Source organism: Scyliorhinus canicula, chromosome 9 (assembly GCF_902713615.1).
Source record: "Scyliorhinus canicula chromosome 9, sScyCan1.1, whole genome shotgun sequence".
NCBI classification, from domain to species: Eukaryota; Metazoa; Chordata; class Chondrichthyes; order Carcharhiniformes; family Scyliorhinidae; genus Scyliorhinus; species Scyliorhinus canicula.
The window spans coordinates 68,375,306-68,391,183 of record NC_052154.1 but is presented as its reverse complement, the minus strand read 5'-3'; the positions used below and the strand labels follow the sequence as shown (position 1 = coordinate 68,391,183).

The following is a 15,878-nucleotide window of genomic DNA, read 5'->3' as shown; positions in this document are numbered from 1 at the left end:
CAGTTCGCCCCTCAGTCTCCATCTCTCCAGGGAGAACAATCCCAGTTTATTCAATCCCTCCTCATAGCTAATAGCCTCCATACCAGGCCACATCCTGGTAAACCTTTTCTATACTCTGTTCAAAGCCTCCTCGTGCTTCTGGTAGTGTGGTGACCAGAATTGGACACAGTATTCCAAATGTGGCCGAAGCAACGTTCTATATAACTGTAACATAATTTGCGAGCTTTTATACTCGATATCCCGTCTTTTGAAGGCAAGCACGCCATATGCTTTCTTTGCCACCATTTCCATCTGTGCTGCCACTTTTAAGGATCTGTGGCCTTGCACGCCCAGATCTCTCTATGCACCTGATGGTTCTGCCATTTATTTTATAGCTCCCACCTGAATTGGATCTACCAAAATGCATCACCTCACATTTTCCCAGGTTAAATTCCATCTGACATTTCTCTGCCCTATTTTGCAGCCTACCTATATCCTGCTGTATTCTCTGACAATCTTCTTCACTATCTGCAACTCCTGCAATCTTAGTATCATCCGCAAACTTGCTAATCAGACCAGCTACATTTTCTTTCAAATCATTTATATATATATATATTACAAGCAGCAGAGGTCCCAGTACTGATCCCTACGGAACACCACTAATTACAGACCTCCATTCGGAAAAACACTGCTACCCTTTGTCTTCTATGGCCAAGCCAGTTCTGAATCCATCTAGCTAGCTCACCCCTGACCCCATTTGATTTAATCCTTTGCACTAGCCTGCCACGTGGGACCTTGTAAAATGCTTTACTAAAGTCCATGTAGACAACATCCACAGCCCTTCCCTCATCGATCATTTTTGTCACCTCTTCAAAAAACTCACTTAAATTAGTGAGACATGACCTCCCTCGGACAAAACCATTCTGTTTGTCGCTAATAAGACCATTCGCTTCCAAATGTGTATAGATCCTATCTCTGAGAATCTTTTCCAACAATTTTGCTATCACTGATGTCAAGCTCACTGGCCTATAATTACCTGGGTTATCCTTGCCACCCTTCTTAAATAACCGGAAAACATTGACTATCCTCCAAACCTCTGGGATCTCACCTGTGGTCAACGAGGACACAACGATTTCTGTTCGATGTCCAGCGATTTCATCTCTTGTCTCCCTCAGTAATCTGGGATAGATGCCATCCGGCCCCAGGGATTTGTCTACATTAATGCTTTTTAACACACCTAACATTTCCTCCATCGTAATAACAACCTGTTCTAAAGTATTTACATATCCCTCTGAGACACCACAATCAATGTGTTGTCATGAAAATGTCACTTTAAGAAATGTCTGTCTGCTCATGTTACTGCAGTGATGTCAGAGTGTGGGTGGAGCTGAGTTCTGGCTCTGCTTTTTAGTTTTACTTTGAGAAAAGCTTGGGTGTGTCTGTGTTTTTTTGGGTTCATTTTTTCAGTGTTGGAGCTGAGGCCAGACAGAGCAGGTCTACTGTTGATCTCTCTGCCATGAAAAGACTATCTCTTGATCATTTGGTGAATTCGGAATTATAAATGTTTTCAGCAGTGAATATAATTCCGATGTGCTTCTGTTAAAATGTGTTTCTTTTGTCTTCTGGATGCTGTTTGGGAAATTATTAAGGATTACTTAGTGTTGTATTCTTTGGGGGTTGTATTTGAATTAATGGTTGCTAAGATGTTCACTGTATGTTTTAAAAAGGTTAACTTGAGTTCATAGAATAAACATTGTTTTGCTTTAAAAAATACTTTCCCATTTCTGCTGTACCACACCTGTGGAGTGGGCCCTGTGCTCCCCATACCACAGTCTATTAAAAGTTGTGGGTCAGGTGAACTCCATGATACACTTTGGGGTTCTCTAAACCCTGGCCCATAACAGTGTCCCTCTCCTTTGTAAATACTGATGCAAAATACTCATCATGGATCTCACCTACTTCCTTTGGTTCTCTGCATAATTTCCCTCCTTTGTCTTTGAGTGGATCAACTCTTTCTCTAGCTACCCTCTTGTTCCTAATATACGTATAAAATGCCTTGGGATTCTCCTTAATCCAGTCTACCAAGGACATTTTCTGATCCTTTTTGCCCTCCTAACTCCCTGATTGGGCTCTTTTCTACTTTCCTTGTACTCTTCAAGGAATACAAGGAAAGTAGAAAAGAGCTCAAGCGGGGAGTTATGTGTGCATCCTTTTTCTTTTTGACTAGACGCGCAATTTCCCTGGTCATTCACGGTTCCTAAATCCTGCCGTTCCTATCTTTCTTTTTCATCGGCACATGCCTGTCCTGCACTCCCATCAACTGCTCTTTAAAAGACTTCCACATGCCAAATGTGCATTTACCCTCAAACAGCCTGTCCCAAACAACAGCCTCCAAATCCTGCCTAATCTGGTTGTAATTAGCCTTCCTCCAATTTTGCACCTTGACCCTAGGACAGCACTCGTCCTTTTCCATGAGTATCCGAAAGCTTACCGAATTGTGGTCACTGTTCGCCACATGTTCCCCATGCAACCTTGATGACCTGGCTCATTCCCTAGTATTAGGTCTAGTATAGCCCCCTCTCTAGTCGGACTACCCATATATTGTTCCAAAAAGCCTTCCTGGACACACTTAACAAATTCCTCACCATCCAGACCCTAGCCCTAAGGTATTTCCAGTCAATATAAGGAGAATTAAAGTCTCCCACCACAACAACCCTAATATTTCTACATGTATCCAGCCAAATGGCGTCCCGACCTCTCGCTACTCTGGGGAGTTTTGGCGAGTTGAGCTTCCCACTATACAAAACGGGGCTATGTGCCGTCTCGGCCGCGTGTTCCCTATTAAATGCGGGTCATGTTTAATAGCCATGTGTTTCTCGGCACTGTGGACGCTGTGAAACACGTAGCTAAATGCGCTCACTAGGGGTCTTTGTTCCCTTTTGGGAGAATCGCACCCATTATATTTAGAAGGTCGCACTAATGGAGCACAGTGCCAGCTGGTGATAATTCAGCCACGACGAAGATAATAAAGTGATCAGGTAAAGTTGCTGACTCTTCCTTGTCTTATTCCACTCAATGCCTGTTCCAGTGTCGAGTTTATCATTATGTACACTTGATGGATGATGTTCAAGCTGTACTGGCTGGTAGCGTATATGGTTGAATGTGGTGGTTGGCGGAAAATAACGTATTTTTCTCAGAAGCAGATTTAATACTTCCTACCTGTTTGATGTTTCTGATTAACTCAGCAAATGGGTCAATTCACAAAGAAGTACATCATTTTTAAAATGCCTCTATTCAGCATCTTGCTCATGCACAAACTGCACTGGATTGCTATATACCTTTTCTGAGGGCAATGTTGTGCTTGAATTTACCTTGCTTCATCTTAACCATGTTTCTCAAAGTCTGCTGCAACATGGGCAATTCGCTCCAGATTTCTTTCAGATCCAAATGTAATCTATCTGTTCTAATGACCACCAGAGGAAGCGGGAACCCAAGTCTGAATAAATTCACAGTATAAATCCACACAGTTCATTACCTAATTTTTTGTTTTACAATATGTATCCACATGTTGCTGTATAGGACCATTCAGCTTATGTATAAATTTAAATGAATTGGAATGAAGGTGACAACTTGCCACCAAGGCCACAAAAAGTTTGCATTCAATGGAATTATGGTATTGGCATTCTAGTAATTAATTAGAACCACGAGATATGATTTCCCCTTTGACACACATGCTTGAAATTTCTTCCTGGAGGTTTCTGGAATGCGGAGGCATCCCATTCGTAGATCCCTGCCCCTTCCAGCAGATATTGTACTTCAGATCTGCTCCTTTAGACATTGTGGAGCTACATACAATCAATGGTTTAATGTCTATGCCCCCCCCCCCCCCCCCCTCCACTACCTTCCACTCACTGGAAGATCTTAACTCTGTGGCCAGCAGTTCAACTGCTGAAACAAATAGAAGCAGAGACAATGGAAATCTCTACCTCGTTCCCCTATTCAGCAGGAAGTAATCCAAGCTTAAGGCATTTGTGCAAACACTGGGAGAGGGGGCCCTATACAGTAAACAAATTCAGGATATGAACATTTGCTCAAAACCAAATTCCCCAAGAATCTCAGAGATATCCCCACTCTATTCTGTCAAATACTTTTACGGCGTCCATGGAAACAATCACCTCCGGTTCAGGCACGAGAGAGGGGGAAAGAACAATAGTTAATAGCCAACGTGTATTGGCCGACAATGCCGATCCTTGACAAAGCCAGTCTGGTCTTCCGGGATCACCTCTGGGAAGCAGGGCTCCAACCTCGGTGCCAGCACTTCTGCGAATAATTTAGCGTGTGCATTCAAAAAGCGAAATGGGTTGAAACGACCCACATTCCAGAGGGTCCTTGTCCTTCTTCAGGATCAGGGAAATAGAGGCCTGCACAAGTTTAATGGGCAATGAACCCTGGGGCAAGGAGTCATTAAACATATCTAATATTAAAGGAATCAATTGTCCTGCAAACATCTTAGAAAACTCAATGGGGAACCCATCAGGGCCGAGAGCTTTACCTGTCTGCATTAACCCAATGCATTTCATAATTTCTTCTGGGCCCAACAGGGATTCCAACTTATCCTGCCTGCCCCTCTCCACCAATGGGAAGGATAACCCATCCAAAAACTCAGTCACAGTCTCTGGGGCTCCGATCTGTAGAGATCCCGATCAATGTTTCAAAAGCTGCGTTGACCTTAGGCGGGCAGAAACCGAACTATCACCAGAGCCCCTTATCTTCACAATCACAAGGGAATCAGATTGTTGCCTCAGCTGATGAGCTCAAAGGCGAATGGCCTCCCTGCATTTCATTTTTTTTTTAAAATAATTTTTATTGAAAAGATTTTTTACATGAAAATATTTACCCCACCTAACCATAGACTATTACAAAATATTCCCTCTTAACAAATATCCTCCCTGCATTTCATGAATTGCCCCCCCTCAAATGTCGCAGCTGGCTCACTGCCTTACCTGTTGATGGTAATTCAAATTGCGTCTGCAGCTTTTTTCCTACTTGCAAGCAACTCCAAGGTAGGAACAAGCGAGTACTGATGGTCTGCCTCCAGGATAGAGTCCACAAGGCTCTGCTGCTCCACTCTCGCAGTCCTCTTCATGTGTGTTTTGTAGGGAACTATCTTCCCCTCCCACCCCGATGACCACCTTAAGGGCTTCCCACAATGTAAAAAGTTAGATATGCTCACACTTATTAAATTTAATATATTCCGTCATGGCGGAGGACATGCATTCGCAAAATCTTTTGTCCGTCAGCAACACTGTATCCAATCTCCATGGCGGCTGTTGGGACAGACCTGACTCTAGTATAAAATTCACAAAATGTGGGGCATGGTCTGAGATCACAATCACTGAATATCCCGCCCTCTTTACCCAAGGGAGGAGAGACCTACCTCCCACAAGAACATCAATATGTGAGTAAATTTGATGGACATGGGAAAGAAAAGAAAAATCTTTATCCCTGGGGTGAAAAAAATGCCACAGATCTGCCACCACCATCTGCTCCATGAAAGCTAACCACGCCTTGGCCACACCTGATGGAGTCAGAGATTTGATTCTGGATCGATCCATCCTAGGATCCAGAACACAGTTTAAATCACCCCCGAAGAGTAGCTGATACGAGTCCAAATTAGGAATGCAGGCTAGCAACTTATTAATAAAACCTGTATCATCCCAATTTGGTGCATAGACATTAACCAGGACCACCGATGTGCCCACCAAGGACCCAGTAACAATTACAAGCCTTGGGATCCGCCAAGGTCTTAGTGGAACCCTTTTATTGTTCATAATTGCTGCATCCCGGACCCCACCATCAAAGCCCGAGTGAAGTACTTGTCCCAACCAACTCTTCAGCAATGTTTTCTGGTCCCTGACCCACAAATGAGTCTCCGGCAGAAACACCACATCAGGATTCAAGCTTTTTTCTTTGTTAATATTTTATTAAGGTATTTGAAATTTTTTACAACAGTAACAAAAGTAATGGCATTAACATGGTAAAATAAACATTCCCCCCCCAAGCCCAATCTTCACACATCTCAACCATACAACAACAATCCGCCCCTACCCATTGGTATACTGCTTCTGCTGACATTTTTAATTTTCCCCGAGAAAGTCGATGAACGGCTGCCACCTCCGGGAGAACCCTAACATTAACTCTCTTCAGACAAACTTTATTTTCTCAAGACTGAGAATCCCAGCCATGTCACTAACCCAGGTCTCTACATTTGGGGGCTTCGAGTCACTCCACATTAATAAGATCCATCTCCGGGCTACCAAGGAGGCAAAGGCCAGGACGTCGGCCTCTTTCGCCCCCTGAACTCCAGGGTCTTCCGACACTCCAAAGATCGCTACCTCCGGACTGGGCACCACCCTTGGTTTTAGCACCGTGGACATTGCCTTAGCAAAACCCTGCCAAAACCCTCTAAGCTTTGGGCATGCCCAAACCATGTGGACATGGTTTGCTGGGCTTCCCGTGTACCTCGCATACCTATCCTCTACCCCGAAAATCTTGCTCATCCTAGCCCCTGTCATGTGTGCCCAGTGGACTACCTTAAATTGTATCAGGCTAAGCCGGGCACATGAGGAGGTATTAACCCTGCTTAGAGCATCCGCCCATAGACCCGCCTCTACCTCTCCTCCTAGCTCATCCTCCCACTTGCCCTTAAGCACCTCCACCGGAGTTTCCTCCGCCTCCAAAAGCTCCTGGTAATCCGATACCTTCCCCTCTCCCACTCAGGTACTGGAGATTACTCTATCCTGTATCCCCCGTGGCGGCAGCAGCGGAAAGGCCGGCACCTGTTTTCTCAGGAAGTCTCGCACCTGCAAATACCTAAAACCATTCCCCGCTGGCAATTTAAATTTATCCTCCAAGGCTTTCAAGCTGGGAAAGCTCCCATCTATAAATAGATGTCCTTCTAATTCCTGCCCTCTGCCAACTCTGGAACCCGCCATCTAGCCTATCCGGTACAAACCTGTGGTCGTTATAAATCGGGGTCCAAAACGATACTCACTCCACTCTCTTATATCTCCTTCACTGCCCTCAGATCCTCAGAGCCACCACTACCACCAGACTTGTGGAGTATCTGGCTGGTGACAACGGCAAAGGTACCGTTACCAATTCTCCCAGACTGGTGTCTTTACATGACGCCGCCTCCATCCGCTCCCATGCCGATCCCTCCCCCATTACCCATTTTCTGATCATGGCTATGTTAGCCACCTAGTAGTAATGGCAGAAGTTCGGCAGTGCCAACCCACCCTGCCCCCGACTGCGCTCCAGCAACACCTTCTTCACTCGTGGGGTTTTACTCGTCCACACAAAGCCCAAAATAATCTTATTCGCCCGCTTGAAAAAGGCCTTGGGGATGAAGATGGGGAGGCACTGAAAGACAAACAGAAATCTGGGGAGGACTGTCATTTTCACGGTCTGCATCCTCCCATCTCTTAAAGTCCCCTTCCATTTGTTCTACCAGTCGTGATAGGTTTAACTTGTGTAGTACCTCCCATTTCCAGGCCACCTGGATTCCCAGTTATCAAAAGCTCTTCCCTACCATTCTAAGCGGCAGCTCTCCCAGTCTAATCTCCTGCCCTCTTGCCTGGATCACAAACATCTCGCTTTTGAATTCAAACTTTTAAGATGAGCAAATACCCTCAACATTTTCACTGGCCCATTCAACCACCTGACATTTCATATGACCTACCGAATTGTTGCTGTATCACATTACTGATTCTGTGCTTAATATACTGTGTTGCAAAGAAACTGCATTATCTTATGGTATGTGTAATGTTCTTTGATTGGGCTGATGCTGAATCTTGATATTGTAGTTTGAACAAAGAACATTAGACTTTGTTTTATAAACAAAGATATTTATTACTAACATTACAATAACGAATTACTAAAATGTCTAAGATTAATACAGTTGAAAATAATGGTCTAACACTAACTTACACTCAGATGCTCTAGAGCTACTCTAATATGCGACTGCTGCAAACTCCTTACAAACACTTTCTACTGGAACACATGATGTATCCGGGTTACGTGTCTGCATATTCACACCACCTGGTGGTCGGATGCTGGAACTACAACAGTTAAACATATTATTACTTGCATACAGATGATAATATAGATGACAATCTACTTATCATCACAGTATGTAAATGTTTGAAACCACTAAACTATGTAAAAGTAAGTAAGAAAGGCGCCATAGTCCCAGATGACCATAAGCTGTTTTCCCCTTTGAGGGGGAGAGCTGACTGGTCGTGATTTAACCTGAGGGTCAGTCACCATATTTCAGGCAAGGGGCAAGGTTGAGAAGGCGGGGCGGGGCCTTCATGAATAACCTCAGCTGGTACGGGAATTGAACCCACACTGTTGGCCTTTCTCTGCATCACAAACTAGCTGTTAAACCGGCCTAAACTAAACTATGTACAGTAGTAGCATGGCACTAAATCATACATTGGTGCCAATGTACTCTATCACAAGAGTTGTAAGTTCATTGAACCTTCAGTTGCTGACTCAGTAGTTTCATCCATCCCACTGTGGGGAGATACAAAATGGAGATCATGCACTTCCTCTCCTGAGAGAGAGTCACTGATCTGTATTTCCCTATTGTCATGGAACAGTGATTAACCTTGAGACACCTTGCGTGAGACTCTCCAATCTCGTCGGTGGCTGACCCACTGCAAATGGGAATGGAGAATTTTGCATCCCAACCAAACGTTTGGCCTTCAAATGTGCCCAACACTTGTGCCAGCAACAAATACTTGTACGTTTCCCTTGTTGACAACGGCCAAGTCTACCTGTCATTTTAGATGTTACATTTTAGATGGGCAGCTAAGGGTCAAAGACGTCAACGGTGGGATTCTCCGTCCTGCCAGCCTCGTTTTCCGGTACGGCGCACCCCACCGGCAGCAGGATCCTCCAAACCAGCAGCTGGTAAATGGGGTTTCCCATTGTGGCCATCCCATGCCGTCGGGAAACTTGCGAGGGTGGATGCGCTGCTGATGAAGCGGAGGATCCAGCCGATGGACAATCCTGCAGCAGGTGTTTTTCCAATAAATATCCATTAATTTCAATTTTGTTGTGATTCCGGGTCTAGGGGCTGGTTTAGCTCACAAGGCTAAATCGCTGGCTTATAAAGCAGACCAACCAGGCCAGCAGCACGGTTCGATTCCCGTACCAGCCTCTCCGGACAGGCGCCGGAATGTGGCGACTAGGGGCTTTTCACAGTAACTTCATTGAAGCCTACTCATGACAATAAGCGATTTTCATTTTCAGTTGGGCTGGAATTAACCATGCTCTAGTCCAGGGTGTCGTAACACTCTTACTCCTTTCTTGAATAGTGGTGTAACATTTTGCAAACTTCTAATCCATTGGGACAGTTCTAGAATCTAGGGAATTGGTAAATTACTTAAATATATTTATTATTTTGATATGGTCGTTTTAATTCTTTCAGGCACTATTAAAGATTCATTGGTTAAACATTTAAAACAATTATAAAGTCTGGTAATAATTATTATGACATCTTATTGCTGCCTTGAACATAAAAATCATCGAATTTTAAGTTTCCCAAGGGTCTGAAACAACACAATCAGAAAAATCTCCATTCCAGATTGTGGCTTTAAAAACGTTTCCCTAATTTAAACAAGAAATGATTCAAACAATGAAGAATTAATTGCACTGCAGTAACTGAAGTGTGCGTGCCAACCTGTAACCCAGTTCTCTTTTGACAGGTTCAGGAGATTTTAGGCAATATTTGTTAATAGTTCCAGCAAAACTAACCAGCAGAAAATAATCACACTGGCCAACATTGCAGCTTTGGGTTTCGTTATTTATAAATTCCTCGCTGCTGAGAAACTTGAATTGTGAGAAGTTAGCCTGAGACAAACATCGAACATTTCCATCCTTGTTCGTGGTTGGAATTCTCCGGTGCTGCTAAAAGTGAATGTAGTTTTGCTTTTGTAGATGTTGTGAATTTAAGCACGATTAAAATTATTAATAGCCATAACTCTAATTGAATATGTAACAAAGATTAAAGGTTAACTATGATCCAATTCCTAACCGCCCCCCCCCCCCCCCCCCCCCATTCTCATCCCACCCTCTATACGCACACAAGACAGACAAACACAGAGTGGAGACAAGGGGGTAAAATAATAAGTAAAAGTTAAAGATAAGAGTCTTTGTTTCAAATGGTTGTTTCCAGTACACCTTCCTTCACTTTAGGCTTTCAGTTTGAGATTTCTGCTTCCCAGTCTGTAATGGTTTTCATTGTAGATTCATTCAGGTCTCTGCAGTTTCAGAAATACAGCAGTTTTCCAGAATCTTTGGAGAAAACACGAGGTCTCCAGCTGGCATTCCTCTGGTTCTCTGAAAATCATCCCACTCAGGCAGAACTCAATCATCACCTGTTTCTGGGCAGAAATCTCTTTATGATTTTTATGGAATGTAGAATGGTTAACGGACATATGGAAACAATGTTCAACACCTGAAGGAATAATTATGTTATGATCCATGTAATCAAAGTCGTCGAGCCTTGTAGGATATTTGAGATTCCATAGTTATGTTATTTCTGAAGAATGGTGGTTGTTGGTTCTGACTTGTCTACAATTCTGTACTTGGATGAGCAGCAAAATAATGTTGCATGGGCAATCTGCAAAATTTTCATTATTTACTTTTAAATATAGGTCCTGATAAATGCCAAATTGAATTCTAGACATTGAAGTAATTTGTGATCTGTTTTCAGCAGCGGTAGACTCGCATGTGGAAATTTGAGAGATTTCCCAATTATACCAATGAATTATTCCATAGCCGTAATCTCCCTCAAACGCAATAAAAGGATACTGAAATGCAGGGAATTGTGAGATGAGAACACACTTGCTTCCTCTCCACAATACCGCTTATAATTGTTTTCCGTCTGAATCTATTCATTAATGGATGGATATGGATGGTGAATGTAGGTACAAATGGTTGATCCATTTTACAGCTGCAAGTCTAAAGAGTGGCCTAACACTACAGCAGCAAATGGTGCTTCAAATATATTTTAAATGGAACAACTTACCTTCAAAACCGTGTTCTTAATTTAACTTCTAGAAAGGAGGAGATGCCAAGAGACAAGGATTAATCGTGCTGGACCCAAAGAGGAGTAATGCGATCAACATTGGACTTACAGTATTGCCTCCTGTACATATCATCAAAAATGCCATTCTTAACTTTGATGAATATGCAATCAACAAGGAAGGCATTGAGGTAAGAGATCCAAAATTGAAACTGCGGGCTCATGTTAGTGTGCGGACAAGAATTTAGAAAAAGAACAAGAATGGGAACGTACGTTTACAACAGTGACACAGTGATTAGCACTGCTGCCTCACAGCACCAGGGACCAGGGTTCGAATCCGACCTCGGGTGACTGTGTGGAGTTTGCACACTCTCCCCGTGTCTGCGTGGGTTTCCTCCGGGTGCTCTGGTTTCCTCCCACAGTCCAAAGTTGTGCAGGTTAGGTGGATTGGCCATGCTAAATTATCCCTTTAGGATGGGGTTGCAGGATAGGGTGGCAGATTGTGCCCAGGTAGGGTGGTCTTTCGAAGGTTCGGTGCAGACTCAATGGGTCAAATGGCCTCCTTCTGCACTGTCGGGATTCTATGATTCTCGTTGCTCGCTTCACCTAGTTCATTTTAGTTCAAACCCTCACCGTGCCTCAGCATTGTCATGTACCAGTTAGCACTTCCCTTCACATTTTATATGGATGTTCAAGATTGACGGGCAAGAAATTCCAAGCTATTCCAAGAAGCTGTCCCCACACCGTGATGGCCACAGCATCATGAATAAACACCAACGCACTCCCTCAAGCCAGCCCCCTGCAGCTGAATATCATGCTAGGTTTCAATCACATAGCAACTAACAAAGTTAAGTGCAACAAAACCAGATCAACATTTAAATACAGTGCTGCCTCTTTTGTTTAAAATAAATTTAGAATACCCACTTATTTTTTTTCCAATTAAGGGGCAATTTATCGTGGCCAATCCACCTGCCCTGCACATCTTTGGGTTGTGGGGTGAGACCCACGCAGACACTGGGAGAATGTGCAAACTCCAGTCAGACAGTGAGGCATGAGGCAGCAGTGCTAACCACTCCACCACTGTGCCGCCCTGAGCTGCCTCTCTAACAAAAAGATGTTTGCTGTTGTTTCTATAACAAATGTCTACGTTGTCTTGGAAATTCCAGCACATTCATTGTGGCAGTTATTAGGCTGATGACATTACATGGAAAACAAAAGTGTTGTTTTTAAAAATATAATAAATGTTACTGAATATGGTGTACTGGCGTGAAATTCAGCCAGAAATTGTTTATTTTTTAAAAATTAAATCTAATTTCACTGCTGATTTATATTATAAAACTACATCCAAATCTGCCAAGTCGAGTAATATTCCCTTGATTAAAAGATAATGGATGTAGTCCAGCGGTTCTCCAATGCTTTGTGCAAAACAGGAATTCTCCTTTGCAAATTCCGCACCCCAATCCGCCAATATTATTTACCATTCCTCATTGGGAGACAGAAAGGACTAATTGGATTGGTCAATCGTTTCCTTTTTCTTCCTCTCTCAGTGGCTTCTGGAAATATACTCTGATCCAGTGGAGCCTCCATGACTCCTGGTCTCTTTATCTTCCAGAATCTTTGAAGGAGAGCATTAGATTTTCGCTCATGGATATAATCTACCAACATCATTCTCTTCCTGCTGGGTGTATGCCAACTCCTCAACCCAAGAAAGATGAAATTCTATTATTGTTGTTTGTAATGTAGTTATCGTCACTCCTATACTAGTATATCAAACCAGTCCTGCTGAGGTTTGGTGATTCAATTCCCTGAAAACCTCCAACATCTTGAAGGGGAAGGGTGGTACATCCATTATAGGCCCATTGTAATCTGACTGAGACCAAATGTTCACCTCTTACCTTGATTATCTGTCGCTACTTGTGTATTCTTATCATCAGGAAAATAGTGATCATCTCCGGGTGTTATTCCTTGCTGCTTATTTTTTGTTGGTCCTGCCGGGTTGGTTGCAAACTGGGGGTCCACAAATCTCATTGCGAAAAGTGAGGTGATCTGTTTCCATGTGTTTAGCTTTAAATGGTAGCTCTTGTGGCCAAAAAAGTTTGGGTTGTCACAGATCATGTAATTTACGATAGAGTGTGACATCAACAGTAAGGACATGATTTGTTAGCTACCCCAAGCACTCTTGTAAAAGCACAGTATCATCAGATCGTAAATCAACTCATTGTGAAAATGATCTTCAATTTTCCTGATGCTCCAACTGTGAGCCATTGGGCGCTCTTGGCTACTTCTGTTGTCAATTCATTCTGAATGTATTCTATGATTGTGGTTTAATAAGAACATGATACATCATTGTATTTAACCAGGATCGTATCAATCATTTAGGATCATGAACGGGACTTTCAGTCCCTCGAATCTGTTCTGCAGATCATGGCTGATCTGTCTCCTAATTCCACTTCTTTGCTCCATGTCTTACCTAACAATTTCAGTCGATTTCAGTTCATGTAACATTTTTGTTTTTAGAAAAAATCCATTTAAAATTGATAGGGTTCATTTTGAAGAGAAAAGGAGGGCAGGCCTTTGGTGAATATTCACCAAATCACTTACTACGTGCCATGATTTTGTTTTACTAGGGGTAAGAGTAGCACAAAGGGGCAGGCCTGAAGTCAGTTCAGCCAGAATGGGGATTAAGTCCCATGCTATTGGTATTAAGCTGACCCCCAACGCTAGCGTCTCGCCAACTGAACTAACTGGGCTCCCCATGATGACACTTCAAGGTTTTTCAAACAGGGGAGCCTGAATTTAAATTTATATATTCAAAAGCAAACCAAGTAATTGAAGGGTGATGTTTTCAGACTAGTTTAATGGTGAGTTTTTGGTCAACATGTCAAATGACTGCGCTGTTTGTAATTTCCACTGGGTGACCCTGCCATCACCTTCCCCTTCTATTTTTCAACAGAAAATCTTGACCATGATCCCCACAGAAGAGGAGAAGCAGAAGATCCAAGAAGCTCAGCTGGCAAATCCTGATGTGCCACTGGGAACAGCTGAGCAGTTCCTTTTAACCTTGTCCTCGATCAATGGGATTGCAGCCAGGCTGCAGCTCTGGGCCTTCAAATTAGATTACGAACTGATGGAAAAGGTGGGAATTGTCATAGAGTCTCCGTGGTAGATTGCAAAGGAATGGTGCAGCTTTTTAGATAAATATAATCTAAAAGACATGACCTAACTGGATTTTCCATAAAGAGAACTGGGTTTTGTGCAATGCGTACAATTGAAATCCATTTCATTGGGGAAGACTATAAATAAATATATATTTTCATAGAATCCCTACAGTGCAGAAGGAGGCCATTCAGCCCATCAAGTCTGCACCAACTCTTTGAAGGAGCACTCTACCTATATCCAAACCCCTGTCCCCCCCTCCCTATAACCGTAACCTAACCTGCGCATACCGTGACACTAAGGGACAATTTTAGCATGGCCAATCCACCTAACCGACACATCTTTGAGACTGTGGGTGGAGACTGGCACCTGGAGGAAACCCATGCAGACATGGGGAAAACGTACAAACTCCACACAGTCACCCGAGGCCGGAATTGAACCCAGGTTCCTGGCGCAGTGAAGCAGCAGTGCTAACCACTGTACATAATATAAATTTATTTATAGTCTTCCCCAATGAAATGGATATATAAATATATATATAGTTACATAAATATTAAATATTATATATAATTAAAAATACATTTTGTATACAAAAACACAGTGCAATTCAATTTCCTCATATGAACAGTTGTCAAGGAACCAAATCTTGGTATGTTCTTCCAGACAATTAGACAGATAATGGGCAACTTGTGTAATCTTAGATGCTTAAAAGCGTATATTGTAATCATTATTTGCTGTTTACGAGGAACATTTAAATATTTAAATTGACATGCATGTGCTATTTAGCAAACCTCAGAATTTGCACAGTACATTATAGAACATGATGATCTTTGATCTGCCAATTGGATCTGCAACTTTAAAGTTCATTGCTGGCAGCCTTATGCTTTTAGTAGAGTACTATAATTCAACAAGATTGTGAATCTATCCATTTGCTAAATCATTTAAATGTATCAAATTACCTGCTTAATACTTAACTGACTAAGTCGCTTCACAATTGACTCTGAAGAAGCTTCACATATAAACTTCTGAAATCAAAGTTTTACATTCTTGTTGTAGGAAATTGCAGAACCACTGTTTGACCTGAAGCTCGGAATGGAACAGCTTGCAAAGAATAAAACCTTTAAATCCCTTTTGGCAACTCTACTTGCGATTGGGAATTTTCTGAACAATTCTAGTGTAAGAAAGCATTCTTGTTTCATGGTGATGGAATTGCTATTTGAAACTTTTAAGCTCCCAAATTGAAGTTTACATTTTAGGACTTGCTTTCCCCCTAGGCCAAAGGATTTGAACTGAGTTACCTGGAGAAAGTGTCAGAGGTAAAAGATACCATTCAGAGGCAGTCTTTGCTGTATCATACATGTAATCTTGTAGTGGAGAACTTCCCAGACACGACAGACGTGTATTCAGAAATTGCAGCAATCACCAGGTCTGCTAAAGTAAGTACCAGGAAGGTATACATCATTTGCGTGTGGGATCATGGCCATGTTGAGAAATGTGCTATTTTCCGCTTTGTGTACCCAGTAGCATCAAATATTCCAAGAAAATGATTCATACAGGTTAGGTACATTGTGAGGTTTCTGCTACACTACTCCCATCAATAGCTTAACCCCACCCGAGAAGCACATCCACTACTGCACCAATATGGTAG

At 42.7% G+C, this 15,878-nt stretch overlaps 1 protein-coding gene across 4 annotated transcripts in view; it reads left to right on the top strand.

The window, feature by feature from the left end:
- fhod1 (formin homology 2 domain containing 1) overlaps positions 1–15,878 on the top strand; it is a 483,544-nt gene that overhangs the window by 428,828 nt on the left and 38,838 nt on the right. For all 4 annotated transcript variants that reach the window (XM_038806848.1, XM_038806847.1, XM_038806846.1 and 1 more), the window contains 4 exons: positions 11,110–11,265; positions 14,028–14,210; positions 15,287–15,406; positions 15,505–15,666. In XM_038806848.1, the coding sequence (XP_038662776.1) occupies positions 11,110–11,265; positions 14,028–14,210; positions 15,287–15,406; positions 15,505–15,666 (621 nt within the window). The remainder of the gene's footprint in view (positions 1–11,109; positions 11,266–14,027; positions 14,211–15,286; positions 15,407–15,504; positions 15,667–15,878) is intronic.